This window comes from Suncus etruscus, chromosome 6 (genome assembly GCF_024139225.1).
Source record: "Suncus etruscus isolate mSunEtr1 chromosome 6, mSunEtr1.pri.cur, whole genome shotgun sequence".
Classification (NCBI taxonomy): domain Eukaryota; kingdom Metazoa; phylum Chordata; class Mammalia; order Eulipotyphla; family Soricidae; genus Suncus; species Suncus etruscus.
The window spans coordinates 113724186-113744117 of NC_064853.1; the positions used below are offsets into that span (position 1 = coordinate 113724186).

Below are 19932 nucleotides of genomic sequence, written 5' to 3' on the forward strand. Positions count from 1 at the left end.
ACACCGCTGTGCTATCTCTCCGGGCCCAGGAAATGGCTTCTAAGGCCAGCTAGCCACACAAAATGTCAAGTCAGGAGGAATCTCTTTGAGCAGAGCCTGGGGTTCCATGCTAAAGAATGTGGTGTTTGTTTAGAGGATAATGATTTTAAGCAGAGGAGAGACAGGGTGAGATTCCCATTTTAAAAATATTTCAGAAAGGAAAATTTAAAATGTTGCCAGAAAAATCATCAAGCTTTCTATAAGGTTAAGAAAAATATTTTTTCTCCTAGCTTTTTAAGTAAGATATTTTATACATTTTCGATAAAGAATTTATATCTTATTTATATTGAATGTTCTGTCTGTTAAGTTTTTATTATATCCAGAGAGATTTTATTGTAATCTTTTGTTTACCAATGCAGACAGACACTTAAATAGTACATATACTCCAATGTTTTCTGATATAAAACTAATATTCCTTTTCTTAGAATAAAATGCTTTGTGGCATATTAAGATTTTTTCCCTTTAAATTTTTATAATTCTCTTTACTTTTACTAAATTTCACATTTGTAGGTTTTACCTATTTCATGTAAACTCTAAAGTATATCAACACAGAATTTTTTAAAGTTTTATTAATGACAGAACAGATAATTACCATAATAAGATTCAAATACAAAATAAAATTGAATGCAATGTAGTTTAGATTCTGGAGTTAAAACTTATTTATGGGGACTGGAGAGATAGCATGGAGGTGGGGCGTTTGCCCTTCTGCATGCAGAAGGATGGTGGTTCGAATCCCGGCATCCCATATGATTCCCCAAGCTTTCCAGTAGCTTGCCTGAGCATACTGCCAAGAGTAACCCCTGAGCACTGCCAGGTGTGACTCAAAAACCAAATATATATGCATATATATGTAAATGAGAATAGACATTATATTGAATTAAATGATTTTAATTTATTTACATGGGTTAAATTATATAGCAATTATCATCACACATTAGCTTTTATTCTACTTTCTGGTAACTCTAATTGCTATTTTTTATTGGAGCAAGCAATACAAAGTAAATTTGTTATATACCTGTCAAAGGGTCAGACAGTGGGTGGGAGGTAATCCGGAGAAGGGAACCTGGTGAAGGGAACCTGGTGGAAAGTAGATCACACTGATAGTGAGATGGGTGTTGGAACATTGTATGCCTTAAAGAACTCTATTGTGACTAACTTTGTAAATTACAGTGTCTTAATAAAAATAAATTTCATAAAAGAAAGATAATATAGTAGACTTGCAATGATCCACAGTGATGTATTAGAAGCTGGATAAATTTTCTATGTGCCAATTATCAACAATTATCTTTCTCTTATCTAACCTTTTTCCCCCATTTCCCCAGGTATATATACCTGTTCTGCCCAAGGAGCCTGGGTGAATGAAGTACTGGGGAGAAGCCTGCCCACCTGCCTGCCAGGTACCTCTCTCTGCAGTCCTCTGCTTCAAGATTCCCTACACATGGTCTTAGGGCTGTTGCTGAGGTGGGGGAGGCAAGATGATTTGATTGTTTTTTAAGAAATGTCATAAGATAGTCAAAGATCAGAGAAACCCAGCCTCTTATCTTCTCAAGCCAACTAGCATGTACAGTGAACCGGTAGCATCACTACCGGTTTCCTTTCTCTGTATTTCTGCTTCATCTAACTGGCTTTTGCCCAACACAATTTCTATGTACACCTACTGAGTGTCATGGAGTTCAGGTAGGTGCTTAGTTCTCAAGCAATTACTATGCAATAGAGGAGATGAACATCAGTTGAATAAGAAATAACTCTAGGCAGAGTCAAAAGTTTTTCCAATGAGTAATGTGCTCAAGTCTTTCTGGTTGCTGTCTTCTCCATGGTTCACCTCCTGACTCCATTTGAAAATGAGAAGATAATTTGTGACAACAAAATGTATCATTATGCATACAGCATTGGAACTATTTTGTGGATATTTTATTTGTATTGAAAGTAAGAATGATTTGCATTGATATCATAGCACATACCTATGTTCTAATGGAGTTATTAAAATTATGGCCTGAAATTCACACTACAGAATTAAATGGCTATTCCACAAAAATCAATATTTACAGCAGAAAACTTTAGACTTAAAAAAGAAAGAATAGTAGAAATTGAAATATATAACCATTCAGGATATTTATAGTGTGGTTAAGTGTTGAGAAGCATTTGTATTTTAATGAAGTTAGAAAAGTTGAGGTCTTGTATTATTTTGAATTTTACATTTTAGTGACACTCAATATTTACTCTGTAAGAGTAGGTCAAAGAAGTTGTTGACCAGCATTCCTCCAGAATAAAAGAAGAGAGGTCAGGAGATAACTGAAGAAGCTAGTATATGAGCTTTGTATATCAAAGGCATACATCCAATTTCTGGCAATGCATGGCTTCTCAAATAGTACTGGAAATGACACCTGAACACTGGTGTCTCTGACCACCACAGGGTGTAATCCAAAAGCAAAAGCAAAAACAAACAAACAAAAAACCCAAAGAGGTCTGTTTTAGCTATAGTGCATGCTCCAGGAGCTCAGAGAAGAATGAATTCACTGCACGAGGTTATTAGCAACAGAAACATAGCAATCTCTCTTTTTTGTGGGGGGGTGGGTAGAGCCAAACCTGTCAGTGCTCAAGAGTCACTCTTGGTTCTGCATTTAAGAATTACTCAAAAAAAAAAATTACTCCTGGTGGTCCCTAGGTGGTGCCTAGGTGGCCATACGGGATGCCAGGGATCAACCTGAATTGGCCACAGGCAAGACAAGTACCCTACCCACTGTACTGTCCTTCCAGAGAGAATTTTGTGCTCTAAAAGAATTCATGAGGTAGTAGAACGGGTCCAATTTGCTTTGCTGATCTTATTAACTTGCAGTGCATGTTGTTCCGTCCTAAGTAGAGAGATTGTGTTCTCTAAAAGAGAAAAATGCTCTAATCAGGAAGTCAGGGTAGCATGTCCTTGTTCTGATATCTCCAGTTGCTAATGATGATCTTTGTTAAATAATCTCTAGGCTAGGACTTATATGCTGTCCCTGCAGAAGTGAGTGAACAGACCAGTTAATCTATTACATTCACATTTTTAATGTCCACTATCCTCTATTTTTCTTCTAACTGTCATAGAATTACTGAGTCATAACATTCTTTTAATACCTGCTATTTGGCAGGCCCTGTATCAATGCTCTATCAATAGGCCAGGTCACAAATTTCTAAGATCTGAGACTACTCAAACTGCAAGATTGGACTGAAAATTGAGACATTGTAATGTTATTTTTCATAGACTCTATTAAACAAATAACATTTAAGTCTTTACACATGAGGAGATTAAGTGTTAATGAGGCATAATGACTTTCCCAAGACCACATAGAAAGGTAAGGGTAGAGCAGAAAAGGGAATCAAGTCTTTTTATACCGAAATAAACAATGCCAAGACATTCTTTTGTTTTGTTTTGTTTTGTTTTGGGTCACACCCGGTCACTCTCAGGGATCACTCCTGGCTTTGCACTCAGAAATCACTCCTGGCAGGCACGGGGAACCACATGGGATGCCAGGATTTGAACCATTCATTCCGGATCAGCTGCATGCAAAGCAAACGCCCTACCGCTGTGTAATCTCTATGGCCCCACCAAGACATTCTTGATTCCTGTTTTGTTCCATTGTGAACTCATGAATGCAAATTCTAGAAATAAAAATTTTTATTTAAGGGGTTGGGTTGAGAAAAAAATCATGATGAATAGGGACCTTGCCTTGTAAGCAGACGACTGGGATTTGAACCTCAGCATGCCACATGACTGTGCCCCCAGCAACACTAGGAGTAATTTCTGAGTACAAAGTCAGTGATAAGTCCTGAACTTCAACTGGTATGCTCCCCACCCCCAAAAAAATATTAAGAAAAAAATTGTTTTTTGCTTATGGGCAAAAACAAGGTATCTTAGCATCTTGAGCCCAGCACATCTAAAACTTTATAATTTCAAGTGAAATTACTCTTCCCAGAAAAATACTAAAAGAAGAAGGTCAGCAGCCAGAATAAGTTACCCCATTGCAAGGAGCTCTTTCAAGGGCATATTGCTATACTCAACCCTTTGAAGGGTCGAAGGCATATCAAGAAGAAAAAAAGAGAAATTGGTAGAAAAATTTAAGCCTAGAATGAGGAGAAACAGGCTGTGTTCTGACTTTTCCACTAATGACTTTCAGTACATCAAAGACTCTCTCTGAATCTTGCTTTCATCATCTGTAAATGAGCTGTTGTTCTACAAACTTTCCTGTTTCTGATATTTCAAAGACCTGGGGGTATTAGTGACATGTTAGTTGGAGAAAGACATCATTCAGCTTTGGCTTTGTCATGACCATAAACTGCACAGCAGGCATGTTCCTCACCGACTGAGGACTTCTTGGCACTTAATGAGAATCTGTAAAGGATCAGTCATAGACCTGCCTCGAATTGTCACCTTGTAGACTGCTCTTTAAATTAGGAATGTGGCCTTCATCTCCCAAAGGCCAGGGTTTAGAGAACTACAAAAACCAACTCACATCTGTACTGGGATAAACAGGATGCTTCAGGATACAAAACAACTATTTGGCATCAGGAGGAAGAGCATCTGAAAAATATTAGATTGCTGAAAGCCTGCCCTCTAAAAGTTGTTGAGAAAAAAAAATTTTTTTTTGGTCTTTAAGAGATTGTTGGAAGGGTTGGGGCCAAAGAATTTAATCATTTACAACCAACGGGAAAACCATAAACATCCTAGGCTAATTAATGTCCCACATCTAAGAACCCTACCTGGGAAGGGTTTATGTGATCTTATTCTTAACCAGTGAGGGCTGGTACTGAAGACCCTCTGAGCAGAGGCATTTGGCTGAAGGAGGTGCATGTGCATGCTCAGGGTACAACTCAGTGGCGCGAAGTTTACTAAGACCTTTCTTCTTCCCCTGAAGGTATTACGAACTCCTGGGGGCAATGATGGATGGCTCTGAGGAGGGTCTATGCATCATTGCTTGTAGATTATGCCACCTTTTCCTAACCTTGGATGTCTTTGGTATCCATTCTTCACATGAGTCTTTTAGATCAAGATGAAAAGATAAGAGGCCTCGAGACCATGACTGTAGCAAGAAATGAGACTGTGGAATACAAGAGAATAAAATGCTCTTAAGATGTTATAAAACCCCTGATTCTCAACTTAATAGCCATGTGTGTTTAGTTAGGCCAGTTACTTAACCTTGCTTGAGCTACTCTCAACATTTTATTCAACTATAAAATGAAGAAGACTGGGATGAATAAAATAAAAATCAAAGGAATTTGGAATTCAAAGTTTTCTTGAACAAACTGACTTGTTTAGTAGATGAAAAACTGAAAACAAGGAGGGAACTTTTTTATGAGTCACAAAAGAAACAAAAAAAAATTCAGAACAAGATCTCACATATTTTGGCTCTAAATCTAAATCTAAATCTAAATCTCAAAATTATGGCCTGCTAAATAGTCTTTTAGATTTTATCATTTTTCTCAAAGTCCAGGACCTCTTAGTGCCAGAGTATGGACTACTGCTATAATAGGAGATTATGCTTTTCTCAGGAAGATGGGAAGATGTGATTAGGTTAGAGATTATCCAGACCAAAGATAATTATGAGATCATGACTGGAAATGGTTTGAAATAGTGCAGGCTCCAAAAATGATGCTGGCTCCACCTGAGGAAGACTAGATCAATCCAAAGAAAACCTCACACTACACTCTCCTAGTTTGGCTAGTTTGGCCAGGTAGCACAGGGTTCCATGGTGGCATAATCTACATCGGGTAAAATGTGAATTCTTCTGATACTTGTCTCTATTCCCATGCTGATCTGACCAGTCTGTCTCTTGTCCCTGATCCTTCTTTTTCTTAACAGTGTGTGGTCAGCCCTCCCGCTCTCTGCCCAACCTAGTGAAGCGGATTATTGGAGGCCGGAATGCTGAGCCCGGCCTTTTCCCCTGGCAGGCCCTTATCATGGTGGAGGACACCTCGAGAGTACCAAATGACAAGTGGTTTGGGAGTGGAGCCTTGCTCTCTGAGTCTTGGATTCTCACAGCAGCCCATGTGTTGCGCTCCCAACGCAGGGACAACACGGTGACCAAAGATCATATCACTGTTTACCTGGGCCTTCACGACGTGCGAGATAAATCAGGGGCTCACAACAGATCAGCTGCCCAAGTGCTCCTCCACCCAGACTTCAACATCCAGACCTACAACAATGATATAGCACTGGTTCAACTGCAAGAGCCTGTGCCCTTGGGGCCCCACGTCATGCCCATTTGCCTGCCGAGGCCAGAGCCAACAGGCCCCACACCTCATATGCTGGGCCTGGTGGCCGGCTGGGGCATCTCCAATCCCAATGTGACAGTGGATGAGATCATCAATAGCGGTACACGAACCTTGTCGGATGTCCTGCAATATGTCAAGTTACCCGTGGTGCCACATGCTGAGTGCAAAACCAGCTATGAGTCCCGCTCAGGCAACTACAGTGTCACGGAAAACATGTTCTGTGCTGGCTACTATGAGGGGGGCAAAGACACATGCCTTGGAGATAGTGGTGGGGCCTTTGTCATCCTTGATGAGTTGAGTCATCTCTGGGTTGCCCAGGGCCTGGTGTCATGGGGGGGACCGGAAGAATGTGGCAGCAAGCAGGTCTATGGGGTTTACACCAAAGTCTCCAACTATGTGAACTGGGTATCGGAGCAGTTGGGCTCCCCACAAGGTCTAGGGGAGCTTCAGGTGAATCGGTGAACCAAATGAGTCCCTTGTCAAGCCCAAGCAGAGCTCTATTACACACTCCTGATATCACACTCCAAGTTGATCACAGACCCCATAAACAAAGACACTGACTGACCTTTTCCTCCTGGAATAGATTCCCAGGACCCGGCAAGGTAGCTGTGTGGTTAAGGGAGAAGACTTTCAACAACTGGGTCCAGAGCCCTGAGCAAGTCCTTCCCTCTCTTCCTTCATCTACACTTTGGTAGGGCAATGCCAGCACTCCTCTCTAGGTCTCACTTAGGGCTTTTTTTTTTTTTTTTGGGTCACACCCGGCAGCGCTCAGGGGTTACTCCTGGCTCTATTCTCAGAAATCGCTCCTGGCAGGCTCGGGGGACCATATGGGTTGCCGGGACTTGAACAACAGTCCTTCTGCATTTAAGGCAAACGCCTTACCACAATGCTATCTCTCCAGCCCCTCACTTTGGGCTTTTATTCACTCCTGTTCACTTATCATAACTATTGGTCAGACTATTGGTATAACTGAACTCGTACCCAACTATTAAACATTTTTTCCTGCTATTGAACTGAGCTCTAAATTCATACTTTCCCTTAGTTCTACCCTCTGGGAGAGAGGTCTCATTTCTATTATATAATAAAACAGATCATACCCTAGAGACTCTACTCTCCTAGTATAATTATTTTTTTGACTCTGGGATTTTTTTTTACAACACATTCTGCTTCTAAACCTTAACACTCCCTATTTTCCACTAAAGAAAGTTTAAGAAACAAGAGAAAGTTGGAAATGTTTACCATATTTAGGGACAGAATCCTAGCTATGGGTGCTTCTTTCACTCCCAAGGGGCTAAGAGGGTCCCTTACCTTCATAGTGTTACCTAGAACACATCTTTTGTATTCATATGCATATCTCAAATACTAGCTGACAACAGGGTGTTTGCCCACTCCACATTAGGCGAGCAGGATACATAACAGATTTAAAAAGTATCATCTAATGAGGCTACCGAACCACCGCTGTTGATGCACAGATTTAACAAGGTTTCTTGGAATGACGAAAGGATTCACATTGAGGTACATTGTGCATCTGGATAGAAAAAAGGAAGAATGAGCTCCGGACATTAGGAATAGCTGATTCTACTAGGCTGCCCAGCAGACATAAGGTTTGAACTCTGTAGAAATTTCATCCAGCTCGACTATTTTGGAAGGCCACCATTCCAGGTTTGAGGAGCCAGAGTCAAAGGAAATAGAGACATGCTCATGAACAAAAGTGAAAAGAGATGGAGAGACTCGTTTTCTGGGCTCTTGACTCAGCTCTGCCCACAACTGGCCATATTACCTTCTCAGTCTCACTCTCTGCAAACAAGAATCTCCCTTGGGGCCCTTTCTGCTCTAACACTCAGTGACACTCCGTGGTCCTCACAAAACTGAGCAGCCTCCTTCATCAGGATCCTCCTTCAGTGAAAAGCAGCCAGAGAAGATCTGGAGAGGGGTTACAAGAGACAACTGAAAAGGGTGTGATTTCCAATCAATTTATCAAAGTATACCCCTATGTCTATGAATGGTAAAGTAGAGGATACTGCATTTTGTTTATTTTATATCACATGCTTCACAATTCTGTAAAGTGTCTCTGCACTGTTTCTCCTGCCAGGGCCCTTAATATGGAAATAAACCCTCTGTAGAGAACCAGGAGGCTTCTTTTCTTCATTTTTGTTTTGTTGTTTTTGTTTGTTTGTTTGGGTTTTTTTAGACAAGGAAGTTAGCCCTTTGTTGAGCCGTAAGTTATCCCCTATAGAAAAAAATACAGTATTTGTCACCTGACATCATTCAGGAAGGAATGAGGACAGAGATGGCTGTTGATGTTTTCTCTAAGATGTTGCTTATCCCTTCATTGAAATGTCTGCCATTTAAATCTTTGTGTTCAAAGCGCTCAAATTAGCATGCAAGGCAGGGTCATGAGCAGCTAGTAATACAACTGGTGAAAAGCACTTAAATATCAAAAGAGAAATATTGCAATATTATGGGAATTAAAGAGACATTCACATGGTTGAACAGAGTCTAGATAGTCTTACAAAGATGTTCCTAAGGGTGCACCAGTAGAGGAAAAGAAGGATCAAGAGAGGGCAGGAATTGGAATGAAAAGATTGCTATGATTAAAATAGGAACAGTGAGGACAGAGAGACTGGAACTCCTGAAAGTCATACTAAGTCAGCAGTCTGTTCTATAATCAGAGATTCTTTATGGTATATAGAAACTTCTGGAATGTATGTTAGAAATGCAGGTTCTTCTTCACGCAAAATTTTTATTTTGTTTTTGTTTTATTTTGTTTTGGTGGTTTGGGGGCATACCTGGTGATGATCAGGGGATTATTACTGGCTCTATACTCAGTAATTACTCCCAGAGGTACACCAAGGATCATATGGGATGCTAGGGATCAAACCTGGGTCAGTTGTGTGCAAGGAAATTGCCCTACCCATTGTGCACTCTCTCCAGCTCTCATGTGAAATTCTGAGTCAGCATATTTATAGGCAGACATCATCGTATGGATAATGGGGATGGGGATGGTGGTAACTGAGTTAAAGAAAATAGCTTAAAATTTACTGGAATATTCTAAAAATACATGGTGAAAGCCAATGAGATCTAGTGTTATACCAGTGCAGATGTAAGAGTAGGGGAGTTTAATACATTTGAATGGTATATTCAGCAGAGTATTGTATACAGATATCAAGTAAGAGATAGTACAAGCATGTGGGTATGGGAATGGGGGCATAAGAGAGCATTCTATTGAGGCCTCTCCATGGGAAGCTCTCATGGTGTGCCTTTGTGTTGGATTTATGTGTCATAATGAAAATACTGTGTTTAATACTACTAAGAACTAAAAGAATTCTAAATTATATGTTATACTTTATATAGCTGGCTTTAAGGACTGTTATTTTGTATTTTAATGCATGTCAAATTTCTACTTTTCCTGAAATATCTGTACTTTAAAAATGTTTATTACTTTATTTAAAATGTGGTTTTCAAAGTTGTTCATAATACAGTTATTTTTGGCATTCAATGTTGCAACACCAATACTACTACCAGTGTAACATTAACATTCTCATCATTGTCCCCAGTTTCCTACCCACCGTCATCTGCCCCATTGGTAGGCACAAAATAATTTACTTTATAATGCTTGTTAAAACTAAATGGCAATGAAATTACCATATTTGCCGGCGTATAAGATGACTGGGCATATAAGACGACCCCCTAATTTTGCAGTTAAAACATAGGTTTAGGCCTATTATTTGCTGTATCAGACAGAACGTTTCTGTGCTGCAACTGTATGTACCACAGTGAGCCAATCACAACAAGCAAAGGTTCAAAGGTTATACTGTAATAGATTTCCTCTCTGACTCTGGCCAATCTGAGCAGGCTTTTTACAGTGTAGATTCGGGTCCAGAACATTGTCTAATTTGCATGCATAAAAAACCTGCTTGCATTGGCTGAGTTAGAGAGGTGGTCCGAGCAGCCTTGCAGTGATTGGTGCAAGATGGAGTTGGAAAATTCGTTTTGTGGCAATATTCAGACAATTTTCGTTTAGCAGCATATTGAAACATTTTTCGGGATATACTCGACGTATAAGACGACCCCCGATTTTTGGTTGACTTTTCTTTGTTTCAAAAGTCGTCGTATACGCTGGAAAATATGGTAGTAGGAAAAACTACCTTCACTAAGAGAAAATTTGTGGAAATTATTATATATCACAATTGGGTCATTAAGTCATTGCCTAAAAGTTTGATAAGTTATTTGTTGCTAGTTGAATATTTTATGTTATTGGTTTTATTTTTTGAGCTTAGGTGACTTCTATAATATTTTCACATTTAATTTGGTGTGTTCCTACTGAAATTGAAAAGTTTCGAGCTATTGCACACACTCCAGGTTATCTAGTGGAGAGTTGATGAGATGATATGGTAGCAGCTGTAGGATATGGGAGTGGCTATCAGGGCTTCTGGAAATATGAAGCAGGGGAATGTCCCACCCTCTCTCCAAGAAGACTCAAAGTTTTCAGTCCCAGTGTACTTGAAGTTTTGTCAGTTTGCAATCTCTGCTGAGATTTAGTCATGAAGCAGTGAAGTAGGACAATTGTCATGGTGGCCATTGTGGGCTATAGATGCTGCTGCCATGACCTTGGTAAGAAAGGAAGTTGCCTGCCCTCTCCAGAGGGCATCCCAGAGTTTTCAGCTGCAAGGCCAGTGTACCCATAAATTTTCATGGCTTGGTTTGCATATCTTTCAAGAATAAAATGAAGCTGGCCGTAGAGCTGACATGGAAGCAACTTGATGGCTACTCATTGTCACTTCAGATATTTGGATTCTTGTTTTGTAGCATATTGATATATGCACTGAGGTGACACAAAGAACACATTGTGACTTGGAATGAAGGTGAAACATTGTCCTCTGTTTCTGTGACCATGTTCTGTTTGTTTGTTTTGTTTTGGGGCCACACCTGTTGACGCTCAGGGGTTGTTCCTGCTATGCATTCAGAAATCGCCCCTGGCTTGGGGGACCATATGGGATGCCAAGGAATGGAACCACGGTCCGTCCTAGGACAACAAATATAAGGCAAATGCCCTACTGCCTGTGCCACTGCTCTGGCCCCAACCATGTTTTGTTTTATAAATTTAGTAACTAACTAAATATGAGGGATGAAGAAAATGGGCTTACAAGGAAGCTTTGCAGACACTGACAGTCATTTGAAATGACAAAGAGGAGAAGATTGGTGAGCAGTGGAGATCAGGACACATTTATTCTGTGCTTGAGGATTTTATGAGCAAACTGATTGGAGATGTAAGGAAAGAATATTTCAGAGGAGAAACAGATTAGATTAATATTATATTAGTATTTCAGGTGAAAAACACTGATCTTAAATACATCCTAGTCAGTATGCTTGAGAGAAGATGATGTGATCTACTGGGGGTTTGCAGAAACCCCAAATTGTACATGCAAATACCAGGATGAAAGACATGGAGAGAAGATATCCCAAGAAAGGCACACAAAAGAGGGACCGGAAACACAGGTTGAAAAATGTTGCAAAAAAACAAGGAGGAAAGTATCAAGAGGGAGAAATCCAGTTTCTGTAGTCAACTCAGAGAGGAGCCAGAAGACAGACCTGAGGTGTTAAAGACTTTCTCTTCCCTCTTTCTTTCACTTCTATGCCTAATTATAAAAATAATCTACAAGAAGATCTCAAGCAAAAATGAAAAATATCTACATGATTTGCTAGTATTTGGTTTTTGAAATGTACAAATCTCTTCATTACTTTAATGTATGAAGGCCAGATTTCCAGGATCCAGAATAAATCCCAGTGGAGCACAGACCTGCAGTCTGTGCTCCACATCTGGCTTGACATCTGGCTTTGCTATGCTCTGGGCTCATGGGGCCATAGTTGACTGTTCACCAAGTCTTCATCTGAAAGTGCTCAGGATTTTTGGAGTCTGAGCAGTAGAACTCACTCATGCTAGGTTTATGCTTTACCACTTTATCTTTTCAAATTCAAATATTGTATTTATTTTGTTCTTAAAAATGTACTATACCTTAAAATATAGTTACAATAGTATTCAAGTTTCTGATATTGATGTACAAAATTACAGCACACACTCCACCACCTAAGTGCCCACGACTATCCCCCATCCCTATGTCATCTCCACCAATGTTCCTTTCCTCCCACCATTCACCGATTATTTGTTAATTGATAGTTATAGTTTTGGTGCAGATTAATATCTTCCTTAGCATCACCAATGTGTTCAAGATTCTTCACTTACATTTTATTGTTCCTTCCAGTAACTTATCATTTCCCTCATCTTCACACACACACATAAACAACACACCCCAATCTGAAACTCTTAGGTCTATAGCCTACTCTAGGAGCTTTATTTTTCTTGGTTATTGTCCAAACCCTTTCACATCTTTATTTTTACCATAAAACACAAATTATAAAATGAAAGTATATATTTCTATAAGATTGGTTGGGCTTTGCTCTTTAAATGTCAAAGATATTGAGGCTAAAGAGATGGCACAATGGGTAAAGAGCTTGCCTGGTATGCTAAAAACTCAGATTTGATCTTGAGCATTCATATGGTTCCACTGCATTTACAAGTACATGCAGAAATGTCATTTTCTTCTTAAAATCCACCTCCAGGGGAGAAGGAAACCAATAGAAACTGAGTGTCATTTTCTTTTGTAAGGAATAGTTCTATAAAAGAGAGAAATAGGAGATATTATGGAGTGAATGGGAAACAATAAATGTTGAAGTTTATTTTTGAAAGGAAGATTCGACTGTGATTTTGGAGAAGGAAACAAAGTGGAGCTGGGAAAGGTTAAGAATCTCCAGAGTCTGATTGTTGGAATACGGGGTTGATAAAAAAGTTTAAAGCATATGGCAATGAGGATACTTTGAAGAGGTGCCTCCTATGGGCTCTCAGTACATGGCTGGGTAGGAGTAAAATATAGTGTGGGACAGCCAGAAAGAGTCTGTGAAGGGATGTTGCTGAGAGACAAGTTGAAGGTAGTAATCCATTCACTTGTGACTTCCCAAACCTGCTCACCTGAAAGTTAGATAGCTCAGTGTATGGATCCAATGGCTGCAAGATGAGTGTTCTGCATAGTCATTTGAGTTAGAGAGTGGTGATTGTTAGAGGGAAGGAAAGGTTAAAGTCAGAGACTTTAAGTCTCAAGGAAAATTTATCAATCTTACCACAAATTTTTGAATAACTTTCAGCAAGGCAATCCCATTGTATGGGCCTCAGTTTCTCCAGCTGTACAATGAGGAATAAATTCAGTGATGCTCAAGAGCTGTTGGCATAAGATTCTACATATCTTTAAACATAAGTAAAGGACAACAGAATATGAAGCCCAAACACAATCAGGGTAGGAATTTCAAGGTGAAGAGACATTCAGTGGATGGAGCATAAGAAAATATCATTAGCCAGAATCTCCTTGAAGTGAAACAAACAGCTTAAACAGCTTCCTAAGTGTCAGGGAGAAATCTAGGTTCATGTAGTTGAAAGATTCTACCAAGGTCTTCAGTAATGGTAAAATCAAATAAAGACTCAAAGATCAAATTAATTCACCTCATCTTCTAATTCCACATTTTTTCCCTTGTTGGTATTATAATATTCTGAAGTGAGAAATACAGTGACTGCTTGGCAAATAAGGTTTTATACCAGCAATTTTGCAACCTCTTCAGAGAAAGACCTTCTTTCTCTAACAAGTTTAGCAAAATTCTTAGTTCAGTTCATCAATTGTCTAGCCAAAGTGATAGTTCTGTCTCTGAGAAATTGTCAAGGCCAAACAATGATCTACTTAGTCAATTCTGAGTCATATTCCTACCCTAAAACCAAAGGTAAGGTCAGTCCAGCTCAGCCTAGAGGGAATAAAGAAAACAGACCCCAGTGGAAAACTGGAGTAGAATTAATAAAAGGGGAAATAAATACTGAAAATCGAAAATTACAGATTACAGATGTTCCTAATTAAAGGGTATGATCCAGAAGATTAACCAAATTATAGTTGGAGCCCAAAGTCTAATGTGTTCCTTCCTCCCTTGAATATAGTGTGTGGGATCCCCAAGATCTACCGGAAGATGATGGCCAGGATCTTTGGTGGACGCTCAGTCCAAAAGGGAACCATCCCCTGGATTGCCATGCTGACCCAGCACAATGGACAGCCTTTCTGTGGTGGATCCCTTATAGGTAAGGAGGAGCTGGAATGGCTGAGAGTATTGGGCCTAGGGGCAGAATGGAGAAAGGGGACCTGAGCTCATTCTGACATCTGACAAAAATTTTTTCACTATTCATTAATAAGTAGGTGGTAACTATAATCTCTAGGTGGGGCCAGAGCCCAGTATAGCAGGCAGAATATTTGCTTTGCATGTGATCAATCTGGGTTCAATTCCCAGAATCTCATATGGCCCCCTGAACCTGCCAGGAGTAATCTTGGGCACAGATTAATAAGCCCTGAGCACCACCAAGTGTACCCCCATAGACCCCCCTCCAAAAGAAAAGAGTACTGTCTAAAGATAATACAGAGGTTAAGGCATAGGACCTCCATGTTGAACTTCCAGTTCAATCCCCCACGTTATGTGGTCCCCAAAGCACTGTTAAGAGCAACCCTTAGAGATTCCTCCCAAGGACCTCCAGAATAACTGAGCAGCACCATATCCATAGGCTTTCTCATTGAATTATAGGCCCAGTGAGCCAGCCTAGAATTCCCAACAGGGGTCCATCAAGGCCCTGAGCACCACTTGGAAGAGCCCCAACACTCTCTACATAGTTTTCAGGACCCAAATGTATAGTGTATAGATAGAAATTTTAGCTGCATCTAGAAGGCGCATTCTGGATGCACCATTCTAGTTTACTTACTCAGTCTACACACTGATACAAGTTTGTCTCTGCCACTAGACAGAACAAACAAAAACACAAATTTCTACTAAGGCTCTCATATAGGACACAAAGGAAAGAGATGCCTGGAAACACCCAAAGATATTAAATAAAGATGATTTAAAAAGCCTTAGTTGCTTGAATAAAGATATTTTAAAAATAAAAATGAAAAGCCCTTGAATGCCCACATTGTTTAGGAATTTAGATTCAGGGTTACCCTTTCAGATAGTGTTCAGTGTTTAGATACTACTTCCCACAATATTCAGCCAGGCAATGTAGGCCTGATGGTTTATAATCAAGACCAAAACTGAGTTGTTTCTCTAACCTTGTTGTACCGAGAGTCATCAGAATTACACCTTGGTATTGTGGGGAAGAGAGAATATGATGCCAGGAATCAAACCTCAGGTCTCAAGCATGTAAAATATATGCTCCAGCCCTTTAGTCTGTCTCCTCAGCCATGGGACTTGAGATTTTTGTCTGATGCATTGATGCAGATTTCTAATCATGTCTGGAAAAATGGTTGTCAAAGCAGTATGACTCTATAGAAGGGTGGATCCAGAAGCAAGGAGTTCTGGGGATAGCTATTGCATCAATGGAGAAATAAATCATTAACCTCATATTAAGGACAGGGGCAAGGAATGGGCAAGTGACATATTCAAAAGCATTGAGCAATAAAACTGTCTAAATTTTTTAATGAATTGATGTGTGTGGGAGCTGGAAGGAGGATAGGAAAGGATGGTGTCTTCTCTTCCTACCACAATGTGGTCCAAATCATCTAAGGCCCTTTTCAACTCTGCTGACACAAGAAAGATTTATAGTGATCTAGAAATGAGCTTTTGAAACTTTCCACTCATGACCCCCTTTCTCCTCAAAAAAAATTGTGTAATCTACATATACAGATAATATACAGCATATACCTACGTACAAATCAAACTTTAAATGATTAAAATCATAAAGAAATTTATTTTGAAACAATTTTAAGGATATTCTTATGACCCCACATTCAGTTACTAGTACAAGCTTTAGGAAAGTTTGGAGTGAAGAAAAGATTCCCCAGCAGTGCTCAGGGGTTACTCACATCTGCAGTGCTCAAGGGCATAGTGTAGTTCCTTGGTATCTAACTGGATTTGTCCACATGCAAGGCACATACCTTAATCACTGTACTATCTCTCATCCCTCCTGACCTTCTAAATTTAGTTATATGACCCCATATAGCAACTCAACCAACTATTAAAGAGCTTCCGACTCTGATCCAGAAGTCTAACGGGTCAAATTGGTGGGTCTACCTGTGCTTGGGCAGCTCCTAGGCTGCTGGTCCTGCTCTTACAACCCCCTTGAAGGCAGATTCCCATCAAAGGCCCTCACAGGGAGGCACATAGCTGGTGAAGGGTTGCAGCCTAGATACACAAGGCTATGTCCTTAATCTATCCCTGAAAGCATTTGATTTTTATATCCCTACAGACACAAAAATAAAGGGTGTCTCACTAAAGAACCTTCCGAAAGGGCACAGAGAGGTTATATATCTGGGGAAAGGACTGAAAATGAGCAAAGGAAGAGAGTAGAATGGCAAAAATAGAGAAGGGACCAAAGAACAGGACCATAGCACAGGAGTTAAGACCAGATCATATCTCTGACACCATATGTACAAAAGTATAACCAGGTACTTGGACCCCCAAATATCACCAAGCATCCTAGAGATCCCAAGTATCATCATATGTGTCCTTGGTAACTTCCAGCACCACAGGGACTGAGCAGAATTTGAGCAGATTGAAACACAGGCTCTGTTGACTTAGAATCACTGAATGAGGCCATCGGGTCATCTGAACTTGGGAATATCTCCCAAAAATTGAGAAACTAAAAATAGAAACATGAGAAAACAAGAGTGGACACTAAAAGAGATGAAGGAGGATTTAAAAAATAAATAGAAGAAGGGGATGTGAAACTATGACTCATAAGATGGAAGGGAAAGAAAAGATCCTGAAACTTTGCTGATAATTATACGTATACAAAAGCATGAAGTTGAGCCCATGACATTTCAATTTGGGGATGATTGCTTTGGTGTCACATTGGACTGTTATCAGGGCTTACTACTGGCTCTGTGCTCAGGGATCACTCCTGACAGAGCTCTGGCAACTATATATGGTGCTGGGGATTGAACACCTACCCACTGTACTCTCTCTCCAGCCTCCAAGCCCTCAATATTCCACATCATATTAACTCATTAACTCAATGATAAACCATGGAGAAGTCGCGATTAAGAAGAATAGTAGTAGGAACCACAGCATAAGAAGAACTGGAAGAGAATAATGCTAAACAAGAAAGAGGAAAGAGAAGTAAATTAAGGCATTTCTAATTTAAAGCTAAGGTAAACCTGAGAGATGGACAATGTAGCCACAGCTTTAAGTATTAAAGTCATTTCCATAAGTCTTTGGTTTTTAAAGTTCAGTCTGTATTCACATCTCCTCTCTATCTATTCTCTGTATTTTTGAAATAACTTTGAAGCCAAATACTCTATCCTCCAGCAAGCTACAAAATTCTTTTCTTTTACTCTCCCTATAGACTAATAAATTCTCTCCTTCCCCTGTTAACCAGTTCTTTATTTTCTTGATTTTTTTATTAATAGCAATTCTGTGGTTGACAATATTATTAATATTGGTTTCTTACACACATAATTCCAACCCTACACCCTTCTCCAGTGCATCCACACCCCACTCCCAAGGAATCAGCACCTCTACATTTTAAAACTCCTTCCCAACTCAGTTGTGTAAAAGAAGGGAGGAGATATAGAGAGAAGAGAAAGCAGGAAGATTCTATAAGGTAAGAGGAAGGAGGAAAAGGACAAATTCATGTCACACACAGAGGGCACAGGGAGCCAGACTAAAAGGCTCCCAGTCAGCAATCACAAAAATTGTGAAGCTAGTTTTGTCTTTGGACTTGCCCTATGCAGTCATCACTGAATTTGCTTCTCTGAGGCAAATCTACTAAGATAACTTCTCTCACTTTATCCACCTGGAATATTTAAACAAGAGACTCTGCTCTAGGCAAGAATTTAAGAGTCTCAGAAAAAAAGAGTAAAGCTTTGTGGAACTACATCCAGAATTGAGAAGACAAATCAGAGCTCTTCTCTCAAGAGGGTCCAGTGGAACCCAAAGCCTATGTAGAAAGATTTCAATATTGGTACTGCCATTACCCTCTCCCACTCAGAAGCACTGATATTTTTCTCTCTGCTAGGATCACCCTGGTTATCTCTGGACTCTGTTAGGGACTTAGTTTCTGCTCCACTTAAAGGATGATGAACAAAAGCCTAATTCTAGAGGCAGTCATCTATCCATATAATGTAAAGGATCACTGAGGTAAGAAAAATGTTATTCATTGGCCATCAGTAGTTTCAGAGTCTGGCCCTGGAGCTGCTATTTCTTTCCTGGGGAATCCTAGGTACCTCTGCTTTATTCTATCCTCAGGACTCTGCCTCTATCCTCAGGTACCTCTACCCTAGGGTACCTCTGCTTTCCTCTATCCACAGGACTCATGTCTATGAAATAAAAGGCTTGAAAATTGTGTGAGAGGTCTCCAGAATCATCTGGGAGAAATTCTAAGTACATCTTTGCCCTACTCCCTTCATTTAATTAGTCTAGTTTTAGAAGCAGACATTGATTTTGACTTTGTTTTGATTGGCCAAGTAATTTTTTACTTTATTTAAAGTAATTTTTACTTTACTTATGTTACATAGTTGACCATAATATATTTGTTTCCAGATAAGTGAGAGCAAAGTTATTTTAAAAATAACAGAAAGAAAAAATAAAAAAGGAAGAGGAAGGGCCGAAGAGATGACGCAAGGCATAAAGTGTCTGCCTTGCCCGCACTTAGCCTAGGATAGACCATGGTTAATTCTCCTGGTGTTCCATAAGGTCCTTCATGCCAGGAGCGATTTCTGAGCACATACCCAGGAGTAACCCCTGAGTGTAACCGGGTGTGGACCCAAAAATAAACGAACAAAAAACAAAAACAAAAACAAAAAAACAAAAACAAAAGGAAGAGGAGAAAGTTTAAAAGAAATAAAAAGTACAGTAGCAAGTACATTTGTGAAAATTATTGTATCTCCAATGAAGTCATTAATACAATAAACTCTTGTTGTTAGCTGTCTGTTTTGGTTAAATTATTTTGTTCCTATACAAATGACAGCATCAAATAAAGAAAGTTGTTCAGAAATTCAAAGTACTGTTATGATACTGGAAATTTTAGGGGCATGTTCTTAGCTGCCAGGTCTCCTAGAAAAAGGAGGATATGGGGTAAGAGGGTGCCCACATTCACTCCATAAAACCCTAATGATATCAGCTCAAATACCTGTATACCTAAAGTTAGCTTAGATTGGTGTCCCCAAAGAAAATCCTGAGGGGTGAGGAGGCAGAGTCATCAGCAAAATAGTGATTCTGAATGATAGATGCAGCAGGCATGGCTTTTGCAGGGTAGGGGCTTAGCCTACTCTCTCCACCCAGGATGGCCAGTGTTCTGCTGTGTTTGTCCAGGTAATTCTAATGTATATTTGTATACACATATACAAATGTATATTTGGTATAGAGGAGTTCCAGGTGGTCAGGGATCTTTAAACTTCAGTGAGCATAGAAAATTAAATATAAAGTATTGGAGGCCAAGGATAAAAACCTATTTTCCTGGGGGCCACAGAGATAGTGTAACAAGGTAAGGAGCTTGCCTTGCAAATGACCCAATATGAGTTCAATTCTCAACACCATATATGTTCCCCTGAGACTGCCAGAAATGAACATTGAATG

General features: G+C 39.7%; 1 protein-coding gene across 2 annotated transcripts in view; it reads left to right on the forward strand.

The window, feature by feature from the left end:
• MASP1 (MBL associated serine protease 1) overlaps positions 1-19932 on the forward strand; it is an 85428-nt gene that overhangs the window by 56691 nt on the left and 8805 nt on the right. The window contains exons 10-11 of one of the 2 annotated variants that reach the window (XM_049775699.1): positions 1362-1436; positions 14318-14455. In XM_049775699.1, coding sequence (XP_049631656.1) covers positions 1362-1436; positions 14318-14455 — 213 coding nt within the window. Of the gene's footprint in view, positions 1-1361; positions 1437-5872; positions 7029-14317; positions 14456-19932 lie in introns of those variants that run through there. The other variant, XM_049775697.1, reaches the window with a different exon arrangement.